This window comes from Setaria viridis, chromosome 9 (genome assembly GCF_005286985.2).
Source record: "Setaria viridis chromosome 9, Setaria_viridis_v4.0, whole genome shotgun sequence".
Lineage (NCBI taxonomy): Eukaryota > Viridiplantae > Streptophyta > Magnoliopsida > Poales > Poaceae > Setaria > Setaria viridis.
Genome location: NC_048271.2, coordinates 31996689 through 32023807, shown reverse-complemented (window position 1 = coordinate 32023807; position 27119 = coordinate 31996689). Strand labels below are relative to the sequence as shown.

The following is a 27119-nucleotide window of genomic DNA, read 5'->3' as shown; positions in this document are numbered from 1 at the left end:
AGCTTGTATTTCATTTGCGCTTAGATGTGATGTGCTTATAGTTTGCAGTCTTCCTGATTTGAGGCTATGTTTCAATTTAGGACGATCCCTGCGTATATTTCTATCTTCCACCGTTGCCTGGCGGGACTCAGGCGATGCTGCCTAAGGTTACGCCGATTGATGTCCCGGTTGCATCGTCGCCCAGCCTTGGGTTTGACTCGAACTCTTCCTTCGGGCTTGCCGATAGCGTGGCCAGCGTGGACAGCAGTGATCAAGGTGTAGGTCAGTAGGCCCAGCAGGCTACATGCAAGCAGCCTCTTTCCAAGGCACCCCAGCCGACTAGGCAGAAGAAGAAGTTGGCCGGCCGGAAGAAGACCGTTTTGACTACTCCTGCCACTTCCGGGTCGGGTGGTGATGCAGGGATCAACATGCCCAGCCTGGCTACGCAGGAGAAGGAGTTGGAGCTTGGGGGAACCACCACGGCTGACGCGGCGCACCTCAAGGAGGCGCTGAAAGAGAGGATGCACAGCAGCTCTAGCGGAGATACACTTGCTCCGCCACGGGAGTTGTGTCCTAAATTGCACTTTAGGAAGTATCGCCATCTTTTGTAATTTTTGAACTTGTTGTGGTGGTCTGACTTTTGCTTCGGTTGTCTGCTATGATGATGACGTAGATCTGGGTTCTGGTCGGATGATAACTACCCAGTTGAATAGGTGCTCTGGCCAAACTAAGGCCACCAACGGTCGTGCCGCTGAGGAGTTGCCGACTACAGTGGTCGGGATTGGTGGGATTGACCAGACTGAAGGACTTGCACCAAGTCCCATGCCGCAACAAATTGAGGTCGGCGCTAGAGCTGCCGACGAAAGCATGGCCAGCCCCGGTAGCACAAGGAAGACGGAGGAAGAGGTCGGGATCCAGAACACGGCTGGTGATGATGTTGAGGTCAGGGACGCGGCCCATGATGACGTCGATGTTGGGGACACAACCCAAGGGGATGAGGGCGCCGAGGCCGATGATGATGTCCCGGAGGATGTCGAGGTAGAGGATGCAGGCCAAGAGGACGTCGACGTCGAGGGCACAGCCCGGGAGGAAGACAATGGGGCTAATCCTTAGTAGGGTGGGGCCAATGATCCACAAGAATGCTTCTACTATGATGATGAGCTTACTGCGGATATTGAACAGGATAGGGCAGCTATTCATAAGCTGCGAAGCATGGGCTCTGAGATCTCCCAGCTATTAATCGTAAGTGTTCTTTTCAATTCTGTGGGTCTTCATATTTGAAATCCAGCATGTTTGCAGAGCTTTGATAGTGCAATCTTGAAAAGGGTCTGGCGGGTCATGCTAACAAGAGGATGGAAAAAATCCTCCATGCTGAGTGCTGGCACGCGAGGGCAGTGGAAAAAATCCTCCATGCCGAGTGCTAGCACGCGAGGGCAGTGCATTTTGAGGCCGAGTTCAAGAAGGCCAAGGTAGATTTCCAGAAGTTGCAAGCTCACAAGGATGTTGAGAGGGCGGCGCACGATGGACTCATGAAAGGTGCAGTCAACCGACCAGCTTTAATAGACTTTGGTTTTACTGGCCTTGATTCTAATGTGATCATGTGCTGATTTCGCAGATTCCGCAGCGCAGAGCTATGCTACAGCGTAGCCTGAAGGAGAGTAAGGGTGCAAAGGCACGCCGTGATGCTAGCTTGTATTTTAAAAAGGAAATTATCAAGTTGGAGCTAACAGGTGAGCTTTGCCAACCTGTGGATCCATGCTTTTCTTTGATGTCATTGTACTGATGCAGACTTGGTTGGTTGACAGATTCCAGGAAAAGGGAGGCGAGGCTGCAGCAGGACCTCAAGGGATGCGAAGACTCCAACAAGCGCCTCCAAGAAGAGCACAACGTTGTAGTCAATCGTGAGTATGCGGTATCCCAAAAGCTGGTCTATGAAGCCAATGCACGTAGGGACCTCGAGCGCTGCTTAGAGGATGTTGTAAGTAACCTCCAGAATGACCAAAATGTGATTGCAGGTTGGAGTTAGAGCTGGAGGAACATCGAAAGTCTATCGGGTATTTGATGGATATGATTAAAGTAGACACCGACCCAGCCAGACCTACACCTCTTCGTGATCACCTCAAAGCTACGCCGGGTCTTCTGAAGAAGCTGCTAAAGGATACTGCCATTGAGTGTCTTAAGAACACTTTTGCGCTGCTGGTTTCGCACTTCCTGACCACTCCCTTTCAGCGGGCTACCACTGTAATTGCCACCGACTTTGAAGAAGATAAAATTTCAGAGGTGCCCGAGTAATACCATGATACAGTGGAGTCGATTGAAATGAGCTTGACCTGTAGGAAAAAACATTGAGATGTATTAAACTGCTTTTGTGCCACGCTGAACGAAATGCATCTATTTATATTTTGATGAACGAAAAATTCCATCCCTCCCTTGGCGTATATGACAGGATGACGCGTATCTGAGGCCTGTAGCTGCTAAGCACCTAGCCTTGCCTGACCAGCATCCTACTGAGAGCGGATCTTGAGCTTGTAGGAAGAGTGAACGCAAGGTTGTCTAGGTTTCGCTAGCTAGGACACCGACCACACATGTTAGTTGTATAGCCTTAAGAGGGGGCGGAAGAAAAAGGTATGACCCAGAGGTCGGTGAGGGGAAGCCCCCCGAGTTTGAGAGTAAACGGGCTGCTGAACAGGTCGGGCAGCCATCGGGCATTAATCACAGCTCAGAAAAGCAATGAGGCAATAGGTATGCAAAAAGGGAACCACAAAGGTATTTATTTATTCAATATGAAAAGAGAAAAAGAGTACATAGCTGTATATTCTAAGGGTAGAATCATCGTAGATGCTCGATGTTCCATGGGTTGTGATAACAAATCCATCCTCCCATTGTAGTCAGTAAGTACCTAGTTGGATGACCTCTTTGACGATGAAGGGGCCCTCCTAAGGGGTGGCCAATTTGTGCATGTCCTTTGTGGATTGTACTCGACGAAGCACCAGGTCACCAACATTGAAGGACCATTCCTTGACGTTGTGATCATGGTAATGTTGTATCTGTTGCTCGTGGCGTGCATGTTGGAGGAGAGATACTACCTGATGTTCTTCGAGACTATCAATGTCAACTTGCTGACTTCTTTCTGCCTCACCCTCCTCATAGTATTGAATGCGCAGGGCACCAAAGGCCATATCAGATGGCAAGATGGCTTTAGAGCCATACACCATGAAGAAGGGAGTGTAGCCGGTGGCCCAACTTTTTTGTGTTCTCAAGCCCAAGATGACATGGGGAAGCTCGCGCAACCACTTGCCATATTTGGATGCGTCATCAAAGATGAGTGACTTGAGGGACTGGAGGACCATCCTGTTCATTTTCAACTTGGCCATTGCAACGTGGATGTGCTACTGATGAGTAGTACACATCAATGAGGTTGTCTTGGCAAAAATCTCAAAACTCGGCGCCTGTGAATTGTGCGCCAAGGTCTGATGATCCTGTTAGGCACTCCGACACGATGCATAATCTCTTCCTCAAAATGGCTGCCTTTGGTGACTCAATGCTGGTGACAGGCTTCACTTCAATCCATTTTGTAAATTTGTCAACTGCTATGAAAATATGCGTATATCCACTTGGGGCTATTTTAAAAGGTCCAACCATGTCCAGCCCCTAGCATGCAAAAGGCCATGATGGAGGGATGGTGAGAGACCAAGATGAGATGTGCCTTGGTCTATTTGTGATGAGTGATTGACTAGACGATTAGAGGCTTTACCGGTTGAGTCCATATTTCATATGTGCGTGATTATACTAACGGCTAACCGAATGTGTTGTGTTGTGTGTGTTGTGGTGTGGTGTTTGTGTAAACTATATGTTGTGTGTTGTGTCTCTTAGCTTGGGATGTGCAGGTGTAGGATGTGACATGGCGGTCGACGGCATGAGGTGAAGGTCAAGCGAAAGGTTCATTCCGATGTACTAGGGCTGTGAAGGGTGGACACGAGTAGGCTTTGACTGAGGGACTCAAGGAGTCCGGGTGGAGTCATGGGCGATCCACATGGTGCACGGAAGATCAAGAGTACACAACAGACGGTGATGGAGACGGCATTGGTCGAGTCAAGCAGGACGGAGGCAAGTCGAGTAGGCGACTCGCGAGTCAGGAGTGAAAGACTTCGAGGCGTCAAAGGCTTGGCGGAGGCTGAACACGCGTCAACATCGGTGAGTCACGCCTGGTGGGGCGTGCAAGAGGGTTTGACCGGTTTGGCCTCAAAACCGAGGTTGAGTCACGCCTACGGGGTGTGCAAGAGGGTTTGACCGGTTTAGCCTCAAAACTAGGGGACGAGTCCATTGCAACTGGACAGTGTCGAGTCGGAGGATGCGTGGCACCATCGCGAAACTTGCGTCGAGGCAAAGCTAAGTCGTGAAGGCGCCGGGTCCATTAGATGAACGAAGAAAAAGTTGGACGGTTTTGCCCCTAGGGGGTTTGGAGTTGTATGCTTCATGGAAGGGTAACTTGGGAATAGCCAAGTGTCTATATGTATGAGAGATGGCTGGTTGGGGCCGCCATCCTTTTGGTTGTTTTGGTGGTGGGCTTACCATTTGTTTGTGAGAGCCTTTGGTAGAGGGAGAGAGGAGGGATCTTTGTGTTGATCTTTTTGCCATCCTAGCTTGGATTGTGTTTAGGAATGGCTTGTAATCAAACATAGTGAAGTAATCTAAAGATCAATTTCGTGCCATCTTGTTCCATCCTCTTTGAATCTGAAATTTACCTTTTTTGGTATTTTTGGAGGGACTTTTGGGGATTTTTCGTTCTTTGCAATTGGCAGCGATTTGGGGTGTTTTTCTTGGAGCAAATCGGTGCTAGTACATGTGCAAGAACATCTAGGATGATCCCCTAGCAAATCCATGCATGAGCACCTCGGATTTTGAGATTTCCCGAAAACCCCCTTTCTTGTGTTCTTGGAAAAATCCGCAAAATCGAGGGTGAAATCTTGATCTTCTTGGGAAGACCTTTTGGGCAAAGATTCCCCACATGTATGTGCAGCTATGGTTATCATCTTGTTCGATTTGAACCCCGTTTGACTCATTTTCAAGTTTGAGTTCATGGAGTGTTCTTGAGCTCTTTGAGACCTTCTCCAAATCTTTTGAATCTTGTGAAAAATTCTTGATCGCTTTGATTTGAGCCTTTGGGAATAGCTTTGGTATGTTGTTGTGAGTCTATGGTTCAAATTTCATGATTTTTGGAGGTCATTTGATTGAGTTTCAGATTTTTCCAACTTCATGACGAAGGCTGTTTTTGGATCTGCGGAGTATTCCAAAAACTATTTCGGAAATGTCCGAAAGTCCAGAATTTTCTGAAGGTTTTTCCGAAAAAATCCATAGCTGCGGAATATTCCAAAGGATTTTCTGGAAAATTCCGTAAGGGCCGATTCTCTGAAGGTTTGTGCGGAAATTTTCGAAAGTTTTTGTACTTTTGTGTTGGTTTTTGAATTTCTTCTTCCGACACATGTTTGGGTTCTTTCTTGCTTCCTCTAGTCTCAATTTTGGTTCCTAGCATCACTCCTAGGTCCATTAGCTCCTGCATAGCTAAGGGGACTTGATATTGCTAGAAGAGATGTTTGGGGATTGGTTTGGGATTTTAGCCTAGGTTCAGTGAAGAAATTTGAATCGGCTCCCATCACCCCCCCTCTAGTCGCCTGTCCTGGTCTTTCTGATGGTGCGTAGGGCCTGAGCCGGAAGGTGCTGCTGTTTGAAGAGAAACTGACACCCTTTGCATCACTAAATGAGCTCCTTTGCATCGGCTACCTGAACGGAAAGCTTTGCCAACCAAGGTTCCCGAGCCGGCATGGTTGCTGCATGTCCCTGAGTGGATTTCATGCAATAGTTCAATACCTTCACTTTGTAAGATACACTTCATCAGTATACCTGTAGATGCAGCTTTTCTATAGAGTTCTTTACTAATGACAACATAATTTGCACTGCACCGAGCTAATTTTTCATGCTTGACTTTGTCCGCGGCGCCATCTGGTCAGTAATCAAGGCTATGAACAGGGTATGCTAATCTTCTTCAACTTCGATCATCATGACGTCTGTGGGTTTTAAGTCAGCTAGAGCCAGAGCACTGGTGTCACTAACCTTGTCGGGATCCAAGGTTTTGATGGAAGGTTTCCGTAGATCTAGAATGAACACATCGGTTGGAACCTGTGCACGTTTGGAGTCGAGTTTGGACAAGACATCAACGGCAATGTTGTGGTCCCTAGGGATATGATGGAACTCGAGGTCATCAAAGTAACCTTCAAGCTTGCATATTTCTGCACAGTAAGCGTCCATGGACTTCTTAGTGCAATCCTAATTCTTGTTGACCTGCTCTGTGATGACCTTCGAGTCGCCATAAGCGATTATACACTTGATTCCAAGGAAAACGGCTATGCGGAGTCCGTGGATTATAGCTTCGTACTCGGCGTCGTTGTTGGTAGCCTTGTAGTGGATCTCGAGCACGTACTTGAGCCGTTCACCTTTGGAAGATATGAAGAGCACTCCTGCACTAGCTCCTTTGAGGTTAAGGGCTCCATCAAAGTATATGACCCAGTGTTCCAGCTTCTCTAGGGAGGGTGGTTTTTGCATTTCTATCCATTCTTCCACGAAGTCGGCAAGAATCTATTACTTGATCGCGTGACATGGGCAAAACTCGAGGTCAAACTTGTCGAGTTCTACAGACCACTTTACAACTTGGCCGTTGACATCCCTGTTATGTAGGATTTCGCCAATGGGGAACGAGGAGACCACACAGATTTTTGTGTGCCTGGAAGTAATGACGCAGCTTTCTTGAAGATATTAGCACTGCATAGAGTAGTTCTTGCACCTAAGTGTAGCGGGTCTTGGAGTCGCTGAGGACTTCATGACGTAGTACACTGGTCGCTGTACTATGTAGGCGTGGCCCAGTTCTTGACGCTCTGTGACTAGCACTGTGCTGACCACATGCGTTGTGGCGGAGATGTAGAGGTAGAGTGTTTCCTGATCAGCCGGGGCTGTCATTACTGGGGTGTGGTGAGGAAAGCTTTGAGCTCTTCGAGTGTCTTGCTAGCCCTCGTCATCCCACACAAATTTATCCACCTTTTTGAGGAGCTTGAAGAAGGGCATACCTCTTTCTTCAAGTTTGCTGATGAACCGGCTTAGGGCCGCCATCATTCCAGTAAGCTTCATGAGGTCTTTCTTGTTGGATTGCTTTGTCATATTTCTAATTGCATCCACTTTGATGGGGTTGGCCTTGATGCCACACTAGCTGACCATGAAGCCTAGGAGCTTTCCAGACGCGACACCGAAGACACACTTGCCGGGGTTAAGTTTCCAGCGGTAAGCCCGGAGGCTATTGAAGGTCTCCTCGAGGTCGGCTATGAAGCTTTCCTCATCTTTGGTCTTGATGACTACATTGTCGACGTAAACCTCGACGTTTCTGTGGAGCTGCGTTGCGAGGCAACCCTGGATAGCCTTCTGTTAGGTGGCACCAGCATTTTTCAATCTGAAGATCATGGTGTTGTAGCAGTATATACCAAAGGGTGTTATGAATGTCGTCTTGTCTTGGTCGACCTGGTTGAGGGCAATTTGGTGATAGCCCAACTAGCAGTCGAGGAAGCAAAGCAGGATACTCCCCACAGTAGAGTCTACGACTTGGTCCATACGCGAAAGAGGGAAGGGGTCCTTAGGGTAGTGTTTGTTAAGGTCAGTGTAATCAATGCACATTCTCCATTCACCATTTTTCTTTCTTACAAGGATTGGGTTTGCTAACCAGTCAGGATGCTTACATTCGCTGATGAATCCGACAGCTAGGAGCTTATTCAATTCTACCCTAATGGCCTCTTGTGATCTTGGGCGAAGCGATGCAGTTTCTGCTTGACCGGCCGCGCAGTCTTGCTCAAGTCCAAGGAGTGCTCAGCCAGCTCCCTGGGGACATTCGGTATGTCCGACGGCTTCCATGCGAATATGTCAGAGTTGTCCCGCAGGAAACTAGTAAGTGTGAGTTCCTATTTCTCCGAGAGGTCAGCCCCGATGAGAGCCATCTTGGTCGGGTCTTCAAGGCTGAGGAAAATCTTCTTTACCCTGGGGTTGGGCTGTAATGCCGTGGAGGTCAGCTTCTTCTCAGGAATCATTAGCTGATCTGTGCTTATCTTGTGGGCCTCGACGACCATAGCACTAGTCTTAGCTATCAACTCCAGGGCTTCTGCGAGCTGGACTGCCTTTGTGTCACATTTATATGAAGTCTCCACACCACCATAGACTGAAAGGACTCCATTTGGGGCTAGCATCTTGAAGACAAGGTAAGTATGGTGGGAGATTTCCATGAACTTTGCCAGCATTGGCCTACCAAAGATAGCATTGTAGGAGGTCTTAAAGTTGGCCACCTCGAATGTGAGGTACTCTGTGCGGTAATTGGCTTGTGCGTCAAAAGTGACAAGGTAGAATAACAATGCCATAGAAAGGTTCTTCACAAGGCTGGAGCCGCTTGAAATCAAAATCCATGCGCTTCAATGTCTCAGTGAAGATGATGTTGAGGCTGCTGCCACCATCAATTAGCACCTTTGGGAGTAGGGCCCAGTCATGGTCAGGCAAACCACCAACGGGTAGGACCCGAGGTCTGGGATATGGACCTAATGATCTTGCCTGGAGAAGGTTATGGTCTGCTCGGACCAACGCAGATATTGGACTGGCTATACTAAGATGAAGTGCACCTCACGTTGATGGAGCTTCTGCTGGCGATTACTACAAAAGGCATAGCGACCGCTCACAATGATGTTGACTTGGCGGTCAGGCCGCTGGAAGTCCCCGTTCTGGTTGGCATTGGGACGCTGGACATCTTGCTGCGGTTGGTCGCAGTGCTCCTCTCTGTTGTCGTGGTCATCGCGTCTGCTGTTGTGGTCATCATGTTCATCATCATGGCGGTTGTCGCGATTGTCTTGGCAACGATCACCGTCATGGCCACGGTAGTCACGCTTGTTGTTGTCCCAATGGTAGTCATTGTGGCACGGTCGATTGTATTCCACCGGGGCGCCGAGCTCTTTTTTCAAAGCCACAATCTCGTAGAGTATGACGTGCATCCTTGTGGAAGGGGCATGGGCCGTTGAGGGTTCCATCAAATTCTTCCCTATTCAAAGTGCTCTGCCTGGTCGGGTCGCCATTAGCAGCGTAGACCTTTGAGGCCTTTTTTCATAATCGATGCTCCGGACGTGCTCGGGGTTAATCATGGATTGGCTGATTGTAATCATCAACCTGGAGGTGTCTCTGGAATTGAACATTTGACGCTTCCTCGAGGTCGGCTTGAGCATTGACAACTTCCATCATCTGTCTTACCATCTTTGGTTTTGCCTCATACAGCTTCTCAAACATCCTTTGGTTCATCAGACCGAGCGAAAATACGAAATGATATCACGATCATCAATGCCAGCAAGCCTGTTACGATTCTCGAAAAAGCGATTGGCGTATTCTTGAAGTGGCTCGCCTATTATCTAGCAGACTTAGCTGAGTTTTTCCCAATTGCCAGGTCGGCTGTAGGTGGCCTGATAATTCTGAGTGAAAGCCTTAGAGAGTTGACCCCAACTGTTGATGCTATTCAGAGGAAGGTTCTCTAGCCACAGAAGTGGAGCAGGGCCCATCACCACTGAGAAATAGGCGGCCATCTGATCGTAGGTGCCATTGGCTGCAATCACAACTGTCTTATAGTACGGTCAGAGCGGCCGTCATATTTTTCATTGATGGTCGGCTTGAATGTGGATGGCCAGACAACAGCCCTGAGGCGCGGTGTGAAAGCAGCAAAACCATCTATTGCCATGTCATCATCATAATCATCGTTATGGTAATACTGGTCAGGAGGAACTTGTCCACCATAGTTGCGTCTAGGTGGGTAGTAGGCATCTTCATAGTCATACTCGCGCCTGGGTGGATTGTAGGCGTCTTCATACTTGTACTCATGCTTGGGCGGGTTATATGCATCCTCGTAGTCGTAATCGCGCCTGGGTGGGTCATGGGTGCTTCCAGGGGCGCCATATGCTCTGTTGTAGTCGGTGCGGCGGCTCATCTCATCTTCTTGGTGACATCTGTCATCACGCACTGCGTTGCGGTTGGGTATAGGAGCGCCATAGTCACGATCATACTCAGCGCAGTGACGGATCTCATATTCATCGCACCCATTGTGACGATTGTTTAGGTCAACACGTATGTCATGGTTCTAACGAAGCTCACGCAGCTCCTCACAAAGATCTCGTTTTGGTCGGCCTTGGTCTCCATCATTGCCTCTCCCACCGCGCAGTCAGTTGTCGTTATTGTCTTGCTGACGAGCATTGTTAACATGCGGGTTGGCGTTGTTGGTCGGTGGGTTAACGTTGTTGACCGGTGGGTTGGCATTGTTGGCAGGTGGGATGACATTGTTTACCGGTGGGATGACATTGTTGATGGCCGGTAGATTGGGAGGCTGGACAACATTTTGCTCCACTTCTTCACGAATTGGGTCTAACCGACCACCCGCACGTTCGCCTCGACGGCGATTGGATCTGCTGTGCCCAGACAGGCTCCAAGAATGTTTGGAGGATGTGGACCGAGTATGTGTACGTCAGTCGTTGAGTTGTGCCTTGATTTGAGCATTGGCGGCTTGAAGTCTTGCTTTGGCTCATCGAACTTGGTCTAAGTCCGAAAGATTTTCTAGCTTGGCAACAGCAACCCCCAGGTTAGCCTGGGGTCTAGTGAAGACGTTGTGGCCTGCTTGCTCGAGGTTGGCGAATAGATTGCGGGCGCCCGCGGAGTGCCTGCATCACTCCCGAGCACCACACTGGTCAGTGTTGTCTCGGTCGTTGTGCGGCTATGGGCGCTGATCACCTGCTGCATCTGCGTTAGCAGCAGGTTGCTGCTGGGCGCCGACTTACTCTTGTTGGCGCCGTGCTATGTGATTTTAGTTCCTGGCGTTACGGCCTTCTTCTTGAGATTCTGTCTCGCCATCGTAAGGTGGCTCATCAATGGAGACAACGAAAGCTTCACGATTTGGTGTAGAAGAGTTTCTCTCATTGTCGCTTCCATAAGGGTTTAGCATCAGGACAATGTGAGGCACCTGAAATTCACCACAATCCTGAGACTGGGTGGGGTTGGATGGGTCTCTAGATTGGATTTGGCAAACTTGGTCGAGCATGGTGGAGTACTCGGAGGCGAGTTTTGTAGATCGAAGGGGCCACGGGATAGACCCTGCGCCGACCTTGAATCACGCAGTGTTGCCTCAGACAGCTCTATGCACTCAATGATAGTGCTGCTAATGCGATCTAACCCCACGATAAAGTCGAAGGGCATGGGTGAGCGGGCGCCAACAACTAGATCTGGAACCCTCTCATACAGGGAGAGTTCACCGACTTGCTGGGCAAGTGGCATGATGATTCTTGGGTGGAGAATCTGTTCCATCAGAACAGGTTCGACAGAAACCAAGTTGGAGCTGGACACCGAGTTGGAGCTGCGCGTCGAGTTGGTGGAAGTCACCGAGTTGACGGAGAGAGAGGTTGGAACAGAGTCCGCCGGCATGGCCCGAATTGAATCTGGACCGGGTTCTCAAGGAAGTCCTTCGTGCTCTCAGGAAAACAACACCGGGACAGGATGCCATCAAGGTCACAAAAGTGGATCTCGCAACCTCCCCTACCTAGCGCGCCAACTGTCGGAGTTATGAGCCCAGTAGTCCACCAGGGGGTTACCCAGGTGGTTGATTTGTAGGTGAGGGCAATTGCAAGATAAGAACTCGAAGGTTATCACGAGAACATGAAGGGACACAAGGGTTTTAGACAGGTTCAGGCCTCCGAAGAGTAATACCCTACGTCCTGTATGCGTGAATCGTATTGCTTGGTATGAGTCGAGATGAGTTGCCCCCAAGGGCTCCCTTGGCCGCCTTATATAGTCTGACGATCAAGAGTTACAAGTTGGTTTGAATCTAATCTACTTGATCTTTACATTGAAGGTATTCTAAGTCAGACTACAATACGTGTCCCACAATATCCGGGTAGATTTGGACAGTCTAGTTGTTTTATCGTGTACTCCAAGTAACTTCATGTCCTTGGCCCGCACGCCCTGGTCGGGCGGGCCTACTTGTCAGGTCCGGCTAGCATCCTAGTCGGTGGAGACCTATGGGGTACCCATATCCCTCAACTCGGTAGTAATGCCTTTTTAATATTTGAAATCCATTATTTGAACCAAATTTGAACCCCTTGTCGGTGGATAAAAAATAAATTAACGACAAATACTGTGTGGAGGAAACAAGTAGAAGAGGAGTGTTTATGGGAAAGAATCCGACCATTTAGGTGAAAACTGACAGGAAGCAAAGGATGTAATGTAAAAGGGCAAGGTATATATTTAACCCATTTCTGCAGCTGGGCTAATTCATCAACATCTCCATTTAATTGGTGGTTCACTTTTCCGTGTAAGTCAACAAGCCAACCAACCAACCATTCCACTTTAAGCATTAATGGTGAAGAGCTATTCACTTCAGCCAATAATATTTATCATTTCGCGCTTTTCATAATAGGCGGAAGAAAATTGTTATTTGGTCGTATCGAAGAGCCAGACATGATAAAGTTCTTTTATTTTTCCTTGCACTGTATCTCTACAAAGTGATGTTTCAAACTCTTAATTAGAGGAAAGGGATTACTATGTACGAGAATATACATGCATGTATATTTCAGGAAGGTTGTAGTGGTTTAGCATCTAAAAATTCCATTGATAGTAGCTCAGCAATAATTCAATTAAACTGCTACAACCATAGATACGAAAAATATGACATTTGCTTATACTTAGGTCGCTCATCATGCATTGCTGTTGGGAAGAAAACTTTGGTCAGAATAGGTAAGGAGATCATCTTAACAAGCAAACTTAAAAATCCTATTTTTGTTCATCGACCGTCATAAGAGAAGTTCAGGTACCTCTTCAAGGTACCAGTAGTATGATTTCCACCAACAGTATCAGTCCAATGCTTTACATTCAACGATACGACTTAATCAAAATACTGAAATACCCTTTTGAAAAGGACTTTTTGATGATAGGTTTTGTTATTCTATTCTTCTGTTCACGAAAAAGAAATGTCAGTATTCACGAGAAGAACAGACTTGCTTGGACATACGTGTCCACAATACTCATAAGGACAAAAACGATAGTTACTAGGTAGGAGACGTGCAGAAGAAGTTGTTGGCTTTTGACGTGGAAGGCCAGTGCATTACCAATTCTATACTCTTTCTCTAACACAATTTCAAGTAAACTCACAAGATGTTTTAACGAAAGTCTTATCCTGGTATCTGTTGTCTGTTAGACTATTACTGTCGCTAAAGTTCAAAAGAACTCTTGTGTTCTGCAAGCAGCTACCTGCTCCCAATTATTAATTCTAACTTTCTAGCTATTGTGTCAATTTTTATTATTAAATATTAGCATGGTTAGTTAACTCTGTCAATTTGTAACTATTTGGTAATTGTTGAATTGGCTTAGGTTTGGGCACATCCCTGTTTCTATCATGCTTGGTATTCTTTTTCTGGACTTTGAAAACCTCTAGGTCGAATCATTAGAAGAGTAGAGGTCAATAATTAATTAGCACCAACCTTTTACACTTCTTGTTCAGTATCTCACAAAAAGGTTCGGCTTTGTTTTCTTCATTACATACTGCAAAACAAATTGAAGGTGTAATGTGCTGGCCACTCGAGAAACAACTACGGTTAGCAGGTTACGTGGCAGCTCATCTTCCAACATGTCGCTTTCATTGACTTCAAGTCTGCAACCTTAGCTTCTGTTGTTGTCCATGGAACACGCCAGTTCTGAGGATATAAGTGCTCAGACTTGAGCGACCTCTGTAAGACGACATAAGCACAGAAAAAGAAGATTAAGATGGAGATGGTTGTATCTGCAGTTGCAGGTGACCTGATTAACCGATTGATGTCCTTCTTGATCAGCAAGTACAAAAGTGAAGAGCAGTTAGAGGACAAGATGAAAAGGCTGCAAGATCTACTGATTAGAGCCCATATGATCGTCGAGGAGGCTGAGGTGCGATATATCACCAACTCAAAGATGCTACTTCAGCTGAAGAAGCTTGTGGAGGTCATGTACCAAGGCTACCACGTTCTGGACACCATCAAGTATAGGACTCTCTGCAGCTCAAACGCTGATGAAAGTGAGGTTAGCAGTTCCAATATCAATGAATTGTCCTTCACCACTTGCATTAAACAGCTTTGTACAAAGAATTGCACTCACAATATTCATGGGCTTCGAATTACATTGGATAATCTTGAATCAACTGTTTCTAATATGAAAGAGTTTGTGCTACTTCTTGGGGGATGCGAGCGCATGTTCCGTAGACCCTATGACTCATATGTTTACATCGATAACTTCATGTTTGGTCGTCATGTCGAAAAGCAGCTGGTCATCAATATCTTGCAGCAAGAAAATATCCCTCCTTTCGCTCCGGCCGTTCTCCCAATCATAGGGGGTAGTAGAGTGGGCAAGAAAACCCTAGTTGCACATGTGTGCAATAATGAGAAAGTCAGGTCAAAATTCTCATCAATCTTGCATGTCAGGGGTGAAAACATCTGGAGAATAGCGCGTGAAGTAGGACCAGTGAGGTCCTTGGTAATGGTTGAGTTTACCACAGATGTGGATGAAGAGGATTGGTTGAAGTTCTATTCATCAGTAAAGCAGATGGGAAGAGGAAGCAAGATCATAATCATAAGTAAGATTGCAAAATTATCGAGGTTTGGGACGGTAAAGCCGGTTCGTCTTGATGCCTTGTCCCATGAGGAGTATAGCTACCTCTTTAAGGTTCTTGCATTTGGAGGTACAAACCCTGAAGAACACCCTCAGTTGGCAGTTATAGCTGAAGATCTAGCGGTAGCTTTGGGAGGGTCACTCATCACAGCAAACGTATGTGCTGATATGATGAGGAAAAATCAAAATGTTCACTTCTGGATCAGCATATTTAAAAATTATAGGAATGTGGTGCGGAAGAGCTTCTCGGTGTTTCGTGAGCATCCAAAGAACCTTATGGACCAAGATCATCCTATAGACATAACCAGACTTGCATCATCATCATGGGCATTGCCATCATCTGCTACATTTCGCCTAATGCCTCCTCATACTGAAGTTGACGATTCCAAAACTGAATTGCCGAAGGTGATGGTTGGAGATCTGATTGCTGGCTCAGCTATTCTGCCGAGGGAGGAGTTTGAACTAGTCTCGTGGGAATCGCGGATACCCCCTTACAAAAGGTTTGTAAACTTTGCTACGTGCTGTGATGAGGAGCCGATCTCTCAGCATCATACAGCATCAGCTGGCAAGAAGCGCAAACGATTAGATAAGTAACCTGATAACAACCTTGTATGTAATTTAGCATTTGGCCTGGCAGTGTAGTCAACCAAAGTAGCTTTGTATAAGTAATGCCAGAAGTCAAGAAAATGATTTCTTGTAATTTTTGTGTCCGAGATTCAAAGGAAGTAGCGTTCCATGATCACGCTACTCCATTTTCCATTCAAGATGATGAGCTCTAATGTGACGCCACACATCTCTGCCGTGTAAATGAGATTGTGCCCTTTTATTTCTAGCAGCATCTTATAATGAATGTACGCACCGTGTGTCCCCATCTCAAACGAAAAATAAAAATTTTCTTGTATCAGCATTTGTTTATGTTTCCAAAATTGATTTTCTTCTTATAAATTACAGTGTCAATGCAACACATCCATCAGCTGATGAAAGTCCGCATGACGATCGACTGCATACGAACTGGTCAAGATGAGAATGAATATGCTTTAATCCAAACTACCAAGTAAACTTCGACATGACATGTTCTGATAGTATCCAGATATCTAAATCAAAGACCCCTGACTGCCTGAGAGTAGTGTTCTATCAATGACATATGTGCTTGAACATCATAATCTGAGGAAAAGGCTCCAGACTAAAAGTTCAATATAAAGGCATGCCGGTACATACACAGTTGCAGTGCCCCACAGGGCGAAACAGATTGATTCAAATTGCTATTACAGAATATTACTGTACACCATTCTGTAACTCTAAAATGACTATTGAACTCATACACAAAATTCAAAGATATACAGTGATGAATAAAAGAATTTATCACTAGTGATCCCACAAATATTATGTTAAAAAGAGGGCCCTGGAAACATGACATCTTACAATCAAGACAGATGAACAACTCAAAAAGATCAAAAGGCTGGGATTCAAAAAACCCAGGCGTCATGTTCTTTTCCACGTTCCAGGTGGTAATGGCTAAAGACCCAGGTCATCATATATTGATGTCTGCTCGGCTTGGTCTACCACCGCCTGAATCAGGAATTGATGAAGAGGAGAATCTGTGATATCTGTAGTTCTCTGATGAAGATGACATTGGCTGCTGTGGATAGAGTGTGGGGGGTGGAGTTAGGTTTCGCTGTGCAGGCAGTGGAGCAACCCCATTGTATTTGTAGCTCTGACTCCCGTAGCTGCAAAAAAAGTTAGGAAACGAATGTGTCAACAAGATACTGCTATACTAATCAAAATACAGGTCATGTCCACACACATATCCAGTTTCCATGAAAAATTTCAGATGAAAAAATCACAATGAGAATGTTTATTCCTCCAAACACTGATGCATGTGTCAGCAACATATAGAGAGACTCACCTTTTTCTTTGGAACAGGTCATCATCATTCACAGTTTCTACAGGAAGGATGGTATCCTCTCTGGAAGTGAGTGACCATGGGCTCAGGGCAGGAAGCTCATTCGAAAAATACCTTCTCCTTATCAACTGAATGATGTACATCAATAGTGTTAATAAATAATAAGATAATGAGAATCACTAATCAAAGAAAAAAATATTTTGCACAAACCATGCGGAAAAACTTGATCAGAGCTTCTTTATCATATCTTGCCTCTTTTGCAGCCTGTATTTAAAGGTCAAGCCAGTCATTTAAAAATTCCAAAAGTCGCATACATAATCAATGAGAAAACGATAAGTCTTCTTTTTTTTCACGTGTCTGACAACCTATGGACCACCACACTATGTTAAATTAAAGTGTAAGACATCAAACAGAAAATAATGTTTATAAAAAAGCTTTACCGTGAGCAGACCAGAATTGCCAGGGAAGCTATCAGCGAGAGGAAGTTCATCACTTGGTGGAAGTAGGCCTTGTTTTTCAACCCATTGACGAGCAACATCAACAAGATTCCCACTGCTCACTCTTCTACCATCTCTTGGAGCAATATCCACTTTGTTAGCAATCACTAGGTAAGGAACTGGAAGGCCACCTGGACCACCAGACCCAAGAGGAGCTGAAAAGGTCCCAGATTCAGCAACCTCCACTGCCCATTTGTTCAAATTTGTTTTTGTCTTCCTCTGAGAGAGGTCATAAACAAAGATGACACCTGATAGATAATCTCAGAAAAGGTTAAGAATCTTTAAACTACATGCTTACAAAAAGTTTAGACTGCATTATTTATAATTATTCAGTGCCAGTAATCTAAGAATGTGTAACACAAGAAAGTTTCATACAGGGTTAATGAACCACTGCATCCTGCATACAGGGTTAATAACCCAAACACATGCAATGTCTCTCGGTCAATTAAGGCACAAAACCAGGTCTTGTACATTATTCTAACAATAAACCTATTGTGGCATCTAGCAGGCAGCTACATAAGTGGCTAAGGTGCTGTACAATCAGCTTAGGCAATAAGGCATTACTCCCTCCGTCCCAAATTACTATTCATTTTGGCATTTCTAGGTACACAGCTTTTATTATGTATCTAGATATATTAGATATATATTATGTCTGGATACATAGCAAAATTTATGCATCTAGAAAAACCAAAACGAATACTAATTTGGGACGGAGGGAGTAGTTTGTTAGTTTCTTAAAGGTTTCAGGTTTGTTAGCAGATAGGAGTTGGTTGAAACCATGGATAAGAATTTTCAGTTAGGTTGTTAGGTGCCTGAACTATAAGGCTGCCGCAGGAGTTTTAGGTTGATCATTGTCAAAAAACTCCTTGTTATTTGGGTGATCACGTCCTCCATTTCGCTATCCACTAAGATCTAAAGGCATTACACTCATCCGTTGCCAAGCTTCCCTCTCCACTCCAGCACTAAATCATACCAAATCATAACAAAAGTACAAAACCATCTTTCACATCAATTAAAGCTGCAGCGTGGAACCACCAATTGAATGGAGTTGGGTAAAACTGGACCAATGGTTTCAACTTGCGGCCATGCCACATCAGGTAGTTTCATGCTGATTTAGCAAACAGTAACAGGGTCCGTACAAGAAATGCAAGAAGTAAGGTCATGACTTATGGGTTCTATGGGTTTTCCCCTTCCCTATACTTCTACAAGCAAAGTTTGGTAGCTGAGAAGATGAAATCACATTGAAAAGGGATATTGGAACAGATTACACAACTAAACTAGATGTGGAGAAAAAGTAACGACTTCTGCAAAGATGCAGCATTAGATTACTATATTTACAGGGCAAAATATCAAATACACCTACCATTTATTTGTGAATAAAAGAGTGAACGGCACTCTTTGTAGCGCTCATGTCCTGAAACATCCCAAAGCTCAACAAAGAAGTTTCTTTCAGCATCAGCCTTGATGCTATTAGATGAACTCCCTGGGCTGCTGTAAGTAATATGCTGTAATTATGGGAATTAAAGTTTATATGAGAATATATTTGAAATTTAAAAAAAACTAAGTTAGCCACAGGATTACTTACTTTAACACCAACTGCACATCCAATTGTTTGGGCTGGTCGAGCAACTGCAGAACCATTTAATAAGAGATGCACCAATGAAGATTTGCCCACACCTGTCAAAAATTTAGGATGATGGGTCATCTCCCAGACTCCCAACCAAAAATAACTGGTATAGTCTACAACATATTCAATAGGACACAGAGAATATATTTGTGTGGTACTTCAATGGTCTACCAAAAATGTGGTTATACAGCAAGTTGTAATATAATGAACAAAGATCCGGTTCTCCATCATTAATGGCACCAGATCAAAGATTTGTGCAATGAATTTTATTTGGAGAGCAAGGACAAGGAATGAACCAGAATTTGTACCTTGTTTCAGACAGTAATGAAGTAGCATATATGGCTCTCAATTCCCTAGACGATTTCATTTATTTTGGTTGCAAAGTGTTATCAAAAGGAGAATGAGAAACCAGATCCATTACCAAGAATTTAGCATTTTCTTAGAGATTCAAGCAGAAATTATGTTTGGCATGATGGAATATCTGCTATAAAAGGATGCTATTTTTAAGGATGAAAAGGCTAACAAGGAAAAAGGCATTAAAGTCCAATAAACAGTTTCCATTGAAATGACATGAAATTATTAATATAATGTTGAAGGGAAGCAAAAAAAAGATGGACTGAAATGAATTGTTAAAATTAGGCTGTTGAATGCATTGGAAGGTTAATAAGCAGGGGTAGCTACACTCCACACAAACTGATCTTATGTTACAAATTATCATGATCCAAGATGTGCTAAAAAGAGATAGTGGGTAGTTTTCAAATCTCATAGCTATATGATAAAGGTTTGGTGAATTATGCTGGTAAAGTCATCACAAGCGCACATACTTTACAATCTCCGGACGCAAGCATTGCCCTGTTCCAAAGCACAGCATGACACCATTTACTTTTCTTGATTTTAGCCCGAATAGTGAATGTGGCCATTATTTTTGGGTTGCATATGCTAGCTACAAGCTTTGCTCATAAGTAAACCAGAATAATCCACAGAACATGCCACCATTTGGTGTGGAGGTGAGAATAATCGAGTCAAATCGCAACCAAGAAGTCACCAGATGCACTGAAAACTGCATGAACGCATCCGTGAATTCCCCTTAATCAGAGTGCCAATTCTTGATTGGCCCCTGATCCTATAATCCAGCCGCACTAAAGTTAAATCCCACTAAGCCGAGCCTGTGCAAAGACGAACGACGCAAGATTCGCTACTGCTAATCCGGATGGGGACAGACTGACTGACCTGAGTCGCCGACGACGAGGACGCGCACCTGGCCGCAGGGCGGCCCGCCGCTGAGGGAGTCCCGCCCGCTCCCGCTCCCGCTCCCGCCGCCGTCCCTCCAGAACATCATCTCCCACTCCCTCCTCTTCCTCCTGAACCCAACCAAGCAGGGACAGCAATAGCAGCAGCTAGATCAGCGGATCCGGAGGCGGCGGCGGCGGCCCGGGCCGCATCAGGGAGCGGGGAACGGAAAGGATCCGAGGCGGGGAACAGCAGCCACCACCAGAGGGGAGGGTCCCGTGGGAGGGAAAGGGAAGGGATCCGCAGGTTCGCCGCTGCCGGCGAGTAGGTTGGTTGGTCGGTCGGCTGCCGTGCCGGTGGGAGAGTGCTTGCCGCTGCTGCAGTTCGCGGCCGCCCGATGGGAAAAAGTTTTTCTGCAGTAGTTGGCATTGTTTTTGAGTCACCAACGCATGGACACGATCCCACGTGTCAGTGACCCACCACTGCAGATAACAGTAGTACCGAGCAACCACTTCCACCTGATGGGGGAGGAGCTGCCCAAATACTGGAAAGGGAAAAGAATTTTCTTCATTACTGTTTTATACAATTAGATTATGTGTGAATCCAGACCCACATGTTAGTGACCCAACTGCAAGTGCAACTATTGTTCAAGAGTCTTGATGCAGATGTTCTTCCGGAGACTTTGCTCGTGCTTCTTGCAAATATATATGAAAGAACTAATGTATATATACTCTCTTTTCACATGTGTAGCTCGCCATCGTTACAAGATGCTCTCTTTCCTCATTAGTGGCCACCTAAATCTACAACAATCGTAGCTCCATAGATCACCATAATAGCTACTAATTTTGTCATTTTTCAAACAACTTGATCTCGAAGCTCCGACGAATCGCCAACACACCCTCGTAGAGTGCATGATCCATTCGTAGGTTGTAGTCATCAAACTAGATCTATGGCTATAAATCTGAATGATACTCTTTGATGATTTAGTTTCAGGTAATTGATATTTATCAAAAGAAATTTTTCTTTTATGGTGAAGAAGAATGATATCTAGCTAACATAAATTGTACAATATGATTGAGCATGGTATTATGACACATCACCAACTCACTAGCTAGCATGCTTAAGGAATCCATTGATGCCCATGATGGCCTCCTTTTAGAGATCTTATTGTTATGTCTTCCTATGCGATATTTTTAGGATCCGTCCAAACAAAATTAATTAAACCTTATTATAAACCCAATTATTTTCTAGCTTTATTAATTCTAAATTATTTTTTTATTTCACAATAGCATACCAAAGCCTCCCTCGATAATGTTGTTCATGGGCTTGTATCTGGTTGTGGAGAATATAAGTTCCACTATTTGGAACATCTCGTTGATATTGATCTTTTTTGGTATAGTGATATAATTGTCGATGTACTGCTTGAGCCATATGGTTGTTTATATAGGAATATATGATTTGAAGAGTAAAGATAAGCTAAGAGCATCCTTAAGAGTACCGAATAAACACTCCCATAACTAGTTTTGGTTTTTAGTACGAAGGTGAAAAATAATGTTCTACCAATGGTCCCATGTCGTTCCCAATTTTTTGGCATGTCCAACACTTAAACTATTTATGATGACACCTATATCTTCAAATTTCTTACTGCAGCAAAACCAAATTCGGCATTGAGCTTGTAAAAGGATGCCTTCTAAACCTTTGGAAGTTTTTTATTTAGAGAAAAAACCTTTGGAAGTTATGGAACACACCAGGATGTCCTTGAGAGATGCCAAGCAATCCATAGACTTTACAAGAACTCCCATGTGAGCAATGTTACTCGATAATCCCAATGGAGGATAGAATCATGCAAATTAATAATTATAGGTGCTAGATACAGTTTTCCGCTGACCTGGCAGCAAATTAATAAGGAGTGAAGGAACGACTAAATCATCATGGAGATACAACTTGGGCACATATTTGTGGTGGCATTGTTTCATATATTATACTTGCTTTGGGTCAACTAGCATAGGCATAACATTATCCAATGGTTAATTTTCTTGGAACTCTAAGAAATAATCGCTTGATACTATGTGTTAAGAGAGTTGTATCATACTTCATATGGCATGGAAACTTTGGAGGAAGTGACATAGATTGGGATTATCCTAACAAATAATTGGGTAGCATATATCAAATTTTTCATGACTCTTGGTAGGATCCTTCGAATCCTATGTTGTTTGATGCATTGGGAAGTGGACTTAGATACTCTTTTTTAGTACTAACTTTTTACTATGTGCGTTGGATCCCTCTTTATATGCACGCATATCCCTAAGGATTTGATGGACATGCCATAGTACATATTGATTGAAAATAATATTTGTGCTCAACTTGATCATTCTTGGTCTCATATCCAGCGCAAAAATTGCACCGACATTGTATAAGTGCACTAACTTTGTTTGAAAAAATATATCACTCTAGGAACTTTAAAATGGTAAAATTTGCTATAAGAGACATGAACTGATGTCCATTTGCTGGTTAGTTATGTGATTCTGTTTTCTTTGCTGAGGTAATTAAGAGGAAATGTTTTATTAATCACCCTATGCATGCATGCTGCTTGGATATTAGAATTGTTAGATGAGGGAGCCCAGGTAGACTAGGGCAGGGATGGAAGTATATAATAATTTAGAGGCCGGTCATGTTTCCTATAAAGCTAGAATGATGAGTTTTGTTGGACAAAATTTGAATCCTAGAATGATATGTTTTTATGGGATGGAGGGAGTTCATCCCCCCAGATTCACTAAATTGCTGGATTATATCAACATGATATAACTAATATATTATGTTTGCTCTATGCCAAATCTATAATTGAAAATAAAGCTGAGGGGAATCTTTTTCCGAACCTAGATTCTTTTTACTTTATTACTTACCTGTCCAAGAAGGAATTGTGCTGAAAACTTGAATTGACTTCTTGTTTTGGTTTATCATCAATTAAAATTTTTATATTTTGTTTCTCAGATGAGAGAAAAATGGAAGACAACACATGTAAGAAGAATAGTTACAGAAGTACATCTACTGCTTTCAGAACATTTTGTACTAATTTCCATAGAAAATAAAGTTCTGTCCATATGGTGCTCGGCTGTATTCCCATGTATTTAGATGATGATGATATAGTTTTTGATGGAAATGGCGATGTCTATTGATATTGCTATAGAAGCTACAATATTATCACACAAAGCATAGCTGCAAATACGTTATTTATGTAGAGTTGACAACGCTAACCATACATGGGAGGGATGCAGCCATCCGCACAGCACACTAGCTAGGAACGAATAATGCAAATGTGTAATGCAGCATTAATTTACATTTAGTTCTTCTATCATGACTCCAAGATTTGTGCTGGCTCTTATACATCAACAAAATTAAGACGATCGCGTGAGAATGAGACATGCTACTTGAAAGAGCTCTAGATGTCGATTACAAAGTGGTATTTAACATCTCAATAAGAAGCCTCATGAGAGCCTCGTTGATATAATCCATCTTGATGATCTCAATCTCTGGATAGATTTTGTTTGCTGCACAGAAGTTAACCATTTCTTGGATGTCCTTTGTACCTCCAACAATACTACCAGACAAGGTCCATGCACGTAAAAAACAGTTCAGGTTAAATCTAAATGACTTGTGCTTCTCTTCACAACAAGAGTTTCACAGCAGAGAATTACCAAGATTAAGGCTTGCAGGATGTATTTTGATCTCACTTGGAAAGCTCACTAATGCCATCACACCACCAACTTTAAGGAGTGAGAGATATGGATCAAATGGATGATCACTGGAATCAGTGTCAAACTATGAAGTGCAGAGAGCTTTTCAGGGACTGTAAAAGCAGGAGATGACATATATAGTACAGTCAGCAATCGATAAAGTGGAACAGGCACTATTTAGCAAAATATCTCCATTCTCAGCATAAGAAAACTATCCATGGTCATATGCAGAACTGGACATCTGGATCAGAATCAAGTAGCAAAACAATGAGAAAGGCAGTGGTCTACTGATCTGTTCTTTTCTTGTGCAAATAATTTGATATGCTTGTACCTTTAGAAATAAAATAAGACATAATAAAAATGCTTCCCCCCAAAAAAAGAAAAGATGTTTGCCACACCAAACTTTCTCGTAGTTTTGGTACTAATACAAAATCATGTGATCCTTATAAAGAAAAATAAGTGGCATATTAGGTACATTAAACTATGCAATGTCCAGTACCTCCATCTGCTGTGTGTTTAATGATATAACAAAATTATCTGCTCCAAGGATGTTGATGGCTTCATCTCCTTTGATTCACTTGTGCTGAAAACAGTGACCTTAAGACAAAAGGCTTTACCAAATTTCACTGCCATATGACCCAGCCCACCGAGTCCAATGACCCCCATGTTGTGTTGCACCATTGGAGTATACACAGTGATTCCAGCACATAGAAGTGGTGCTGCCTTTGCCAAAGGGTAGCCATCTGGTATTTTGAAGCAGTACCTGAAATGTCCGTCAATCAACAGAAAATGTTCTTTCTATTCAAAAAAGTTGTATCGAAACCAGCATCAAGATGTCAAATAATATTACTTATATGGACACATATATTATTCTTTCATCGTATTGATTTTCATGAAAATGGTTGCACAGCGATAATGACACAAATTTTACTCACCTCCCATAAGAAATTAGAAAGCATCTTCAAATAGGCAAAGGAAATTACAATGGAATAAAATAACATTGGAGCCTGTTTTCATCTCTAAATTTAGATTTATCAATACCAAAAATCCAATTAAAGTATACTGTCATACCTTTCATGGACTACAATGTGAGTGGAGTAACCTCCCTTTGTGATAGTGCCATCTGTATCAGTGCAATTGAAAGTAAAAAACTGATTGTGGGCAGTGGTTCTCTAGAGAGTTATTGCAATTTTCACAATCCTGGCATGAGTTCACATAGGTTCGAACACCTACATGGTCACCCACTTTAAAGCCTTTGACATCTGAACCAACCTCAGTTACGACTCCAGCTATCTCATGCCTGCACAAATTAATAGTATTGACAAATATATAGTACAAACACCATTTTAGACAAGGAGAAACAGTTCATCAGCAATCCTGACTATGATGTATATATTGATCTGAAAAGCTTACCCAGGAAACAAAGGATATTTTGAATTATTGTGCTTATTTCGTGTCCAAATAACAGCATAACAGACTCCGCAGTGTGTGATCTTCAATGAAACATCACTGCTTTGCACTGATCTGAAAATTATGCAGTAGTAGCTCACATAAGGAGATGTTATGAAAATTGAACCACTGAACAAACTGCACAAAAGGCAAACGTGTTGCTATTTGCACTCAAAATTCTGCAATCTCGTCAGACCTAAAATTTTCATCAACGGCCTCGTAGTAATGATCTATTCATGCTTTAGTTTGACATGCCACAAGCATAAAAAGCTGCACTACTTGTTCCGCACTTGACATGCTCATTTTAAAACAGGCATGAAACACATGGAAAACCAAACATAACGTACATATAAAGGCATTAAACAATTCTGTCCATAAGAGATTCCATGGAGTCTAAGTAGGATGGAAATAAAGACGATGCATTCAGAGTAATCAAAATGATGCTGACATTTTTCACAAAATCAGGAGGAGGAAGCCACCTGCGGTTAAACTTGTAGGGTGAGAGAACTCCAGAAGGATATCTTGCTGCCCAAGCATTGCAGTTGCCATCCCCTGATTCAGAGGCCATGTGAACCGTACTGCAGAATCGATTCAAGCCAAGTCAGTAAACAGGGAAGGACTCAGAGCTAACAGACGCAGGGAAAAATTTCATGGCACTTATCGCAGTGAAACATACACCACCTATACACCAACTGTTAATTCATTCTCCCTCTTCTTTCTGCAGCAGTTTAAAACCTCAAGAAATTTTCAAACTATTTCCCCCCACTCCTGATGAATGCAAAAGGTCCATTTTGGTGCATTGGTAAGGAGTAGGAGCTGTTTAGTTTGCACCTTCTGAATGCAAAATTCACTCCTTCTGCCAAATTTCGCCATGTACAACATGTTTGGGTTAGACCCCTGCTAGAATGCCAGCAAGACGAAAAAAACATCTTTATTCATCGGTACAACATGTTAGTCCCACGTGTCAAAATAATAATGACAAATGATAGCTCATATGGTTCTTGATTTGTTCATTCCTTGGAAGGAATACAATTTTCAAATCGAATTAGAAGTTTCGTGCAAGGGATGCAAATCGGGCATGGGATTTGGCTGCCTGGGCAGCTCGTGCAAGCGCCAGAATTTCTTTAGCGTAGCCAAAATTTTGGCCTTGAACCATCCAGATGATAGTCTGCTAGAGAGGATCCGTGGAGACAAGATAATCGAAGCGTTACAAGGGAGCAAAGAACCCGGCACCTTCGGCACCGGCAGGTTCCGCAACTCTCCTCGATGCACAGGCGGCAGGGTAGCGCGTTCGCCGACTCGCCTTCGCCGGGATGCGGAGAGCACCCGACTGCGATGAGCTGCTTCTATAGGGAGGAAGAATCTGCGGCCGCTGGACTGGATCAGAGACTTCTGACTTTTGGATCTTCCGGTGAACTAGGAGTTCTTGCTGATTAAACAGTTGACTGAGCGGCCGGCGGCGCATCAGCGCTTGCGTCAATCCTTTCATTCGCGCCTTCAGCCAATGGGATCAGGACTTGGGTCCTCGCATCTGACCACTCTCCATCCGCGCGGACCAGTGCAGGTTCAGGCTCAGCTTCACGGCCCCACCACCACCACGCAAGCGAGACGGCCGGGGGACAAACAGAGCAGGCACGTCCACGCACTTGTCGGAGTGCAGATCGGCGGTGACTTGTATAGCGTCTTTGTGGCTGCTGGAAATCCTTACCAAAGGTTCCATCATTTCCACCATCCTTTTGCCATACATTTTTTGTTTGAAATGAATCCTCTTGCCATACAATGGCCTTTCAAATTTATTTGAAATTTTAGATTTATTCATGGGCCAATGCCATATAAAATCCAACAAAAAATGCAGGCGAAAATGGAAACTAAATGCAGCTGTGAAGGTAGGCATACTTGTTATGTCATTGTTTCTTTGCCTGACCTCCAACATATTGCGAATGATATTATTTTTCCTTTTTATTTAC

At 43.9% G+C, this 27119-nt stretch overlaps 2 protein-coding genes and 1 pseudogene across 2 annotated transcripts; 1 reads left to right on the top strand and 2 right to left on the bottom strand.

The window, feature by feature from the left end:
- Positions 1 to 13839: 13839 nt before the first annotated feature.
- On the top strand, positions 13840 to 15306 carry LOC117835534 (disease resistance protein RGA2). Its single transcript, XM_034714891.1, has one exon. The coding sequence runs from the start codon at positions 13840 to 13842 to the stop codon at positions 15304 to 15306; it is 1467 nt and encodes a 488-aa protein (XP_034570782.1).
- Positions 15307 to 15877: 571 nt separating this feature from the next.
- On the bottom strand, positions 15878 to 20393 carry LOC117840621 (small GTPase LIP1). The gene is made up of 7 exons (XM_034721141.2): positions 19970 to 20393; positions 18698 to 18789; positions 18476 to 18617; positions 17056 to 17360; positions 16826 to 16879; positions 16619 to 16743; positions 15878 to 16439 (listed from the first exon to the last, which is right to left on the bottom strand). The coding sequence occupies exons 1-7, from the start codon at positions 20076 to 20078 to the stop codon at positions 16244 to 16246; spliced, it is 1023 nt and encodes a 340-aa protein (XP_034577032.1). The 5' UTR covers positions 20079 to 20393; the 3' UTR covers positions 15878 to 16243.
- Positions 20394 to 23393: 3000 nt separating this feature from the next.
- On the bottom strand, positions 23394 to 25720 carry LOC117835079 (probable cinnamyl alcohol dehydrogenase 1; annotated as a pseudogene).
- Between the last annotated feature and the right edge of the window lie 1399 nt (positions 25721 to 27119).

Excerpts from the sequence above, each read along its gene's own strand:
- LOC117835534 (XM_034714891.1), top strand. The coding sequence starts at position 13,840 with ATGGAGATGGTTGTATCTGCAGTTGCAGGTGACCTGATTAACCGATTG.
- LOC117840621 (XM_034721141.2), bottom strand. The coding sequence starts at position 20,078 with ATGATGTTCTGGAGGGACGGCGGCGGGAGCGGGAGCGGGAGCGGGCGG. Across the intron at positions 18,790-19,969 it reads CCTCGTCGTCGGCGACTCAG|GTGTGGGCAAATCTTCATTG; the intron begins GTCAGTCAGTCT and ends AATTTTTGACAG. Across the intron at positions 17,361-18,475 it reads CTTTTATTCACAAATAAATG|GTGTCATCTTTGTTTATGAC; the intron begins GTAGGTGTATTT and ends ATTATCTATCAG.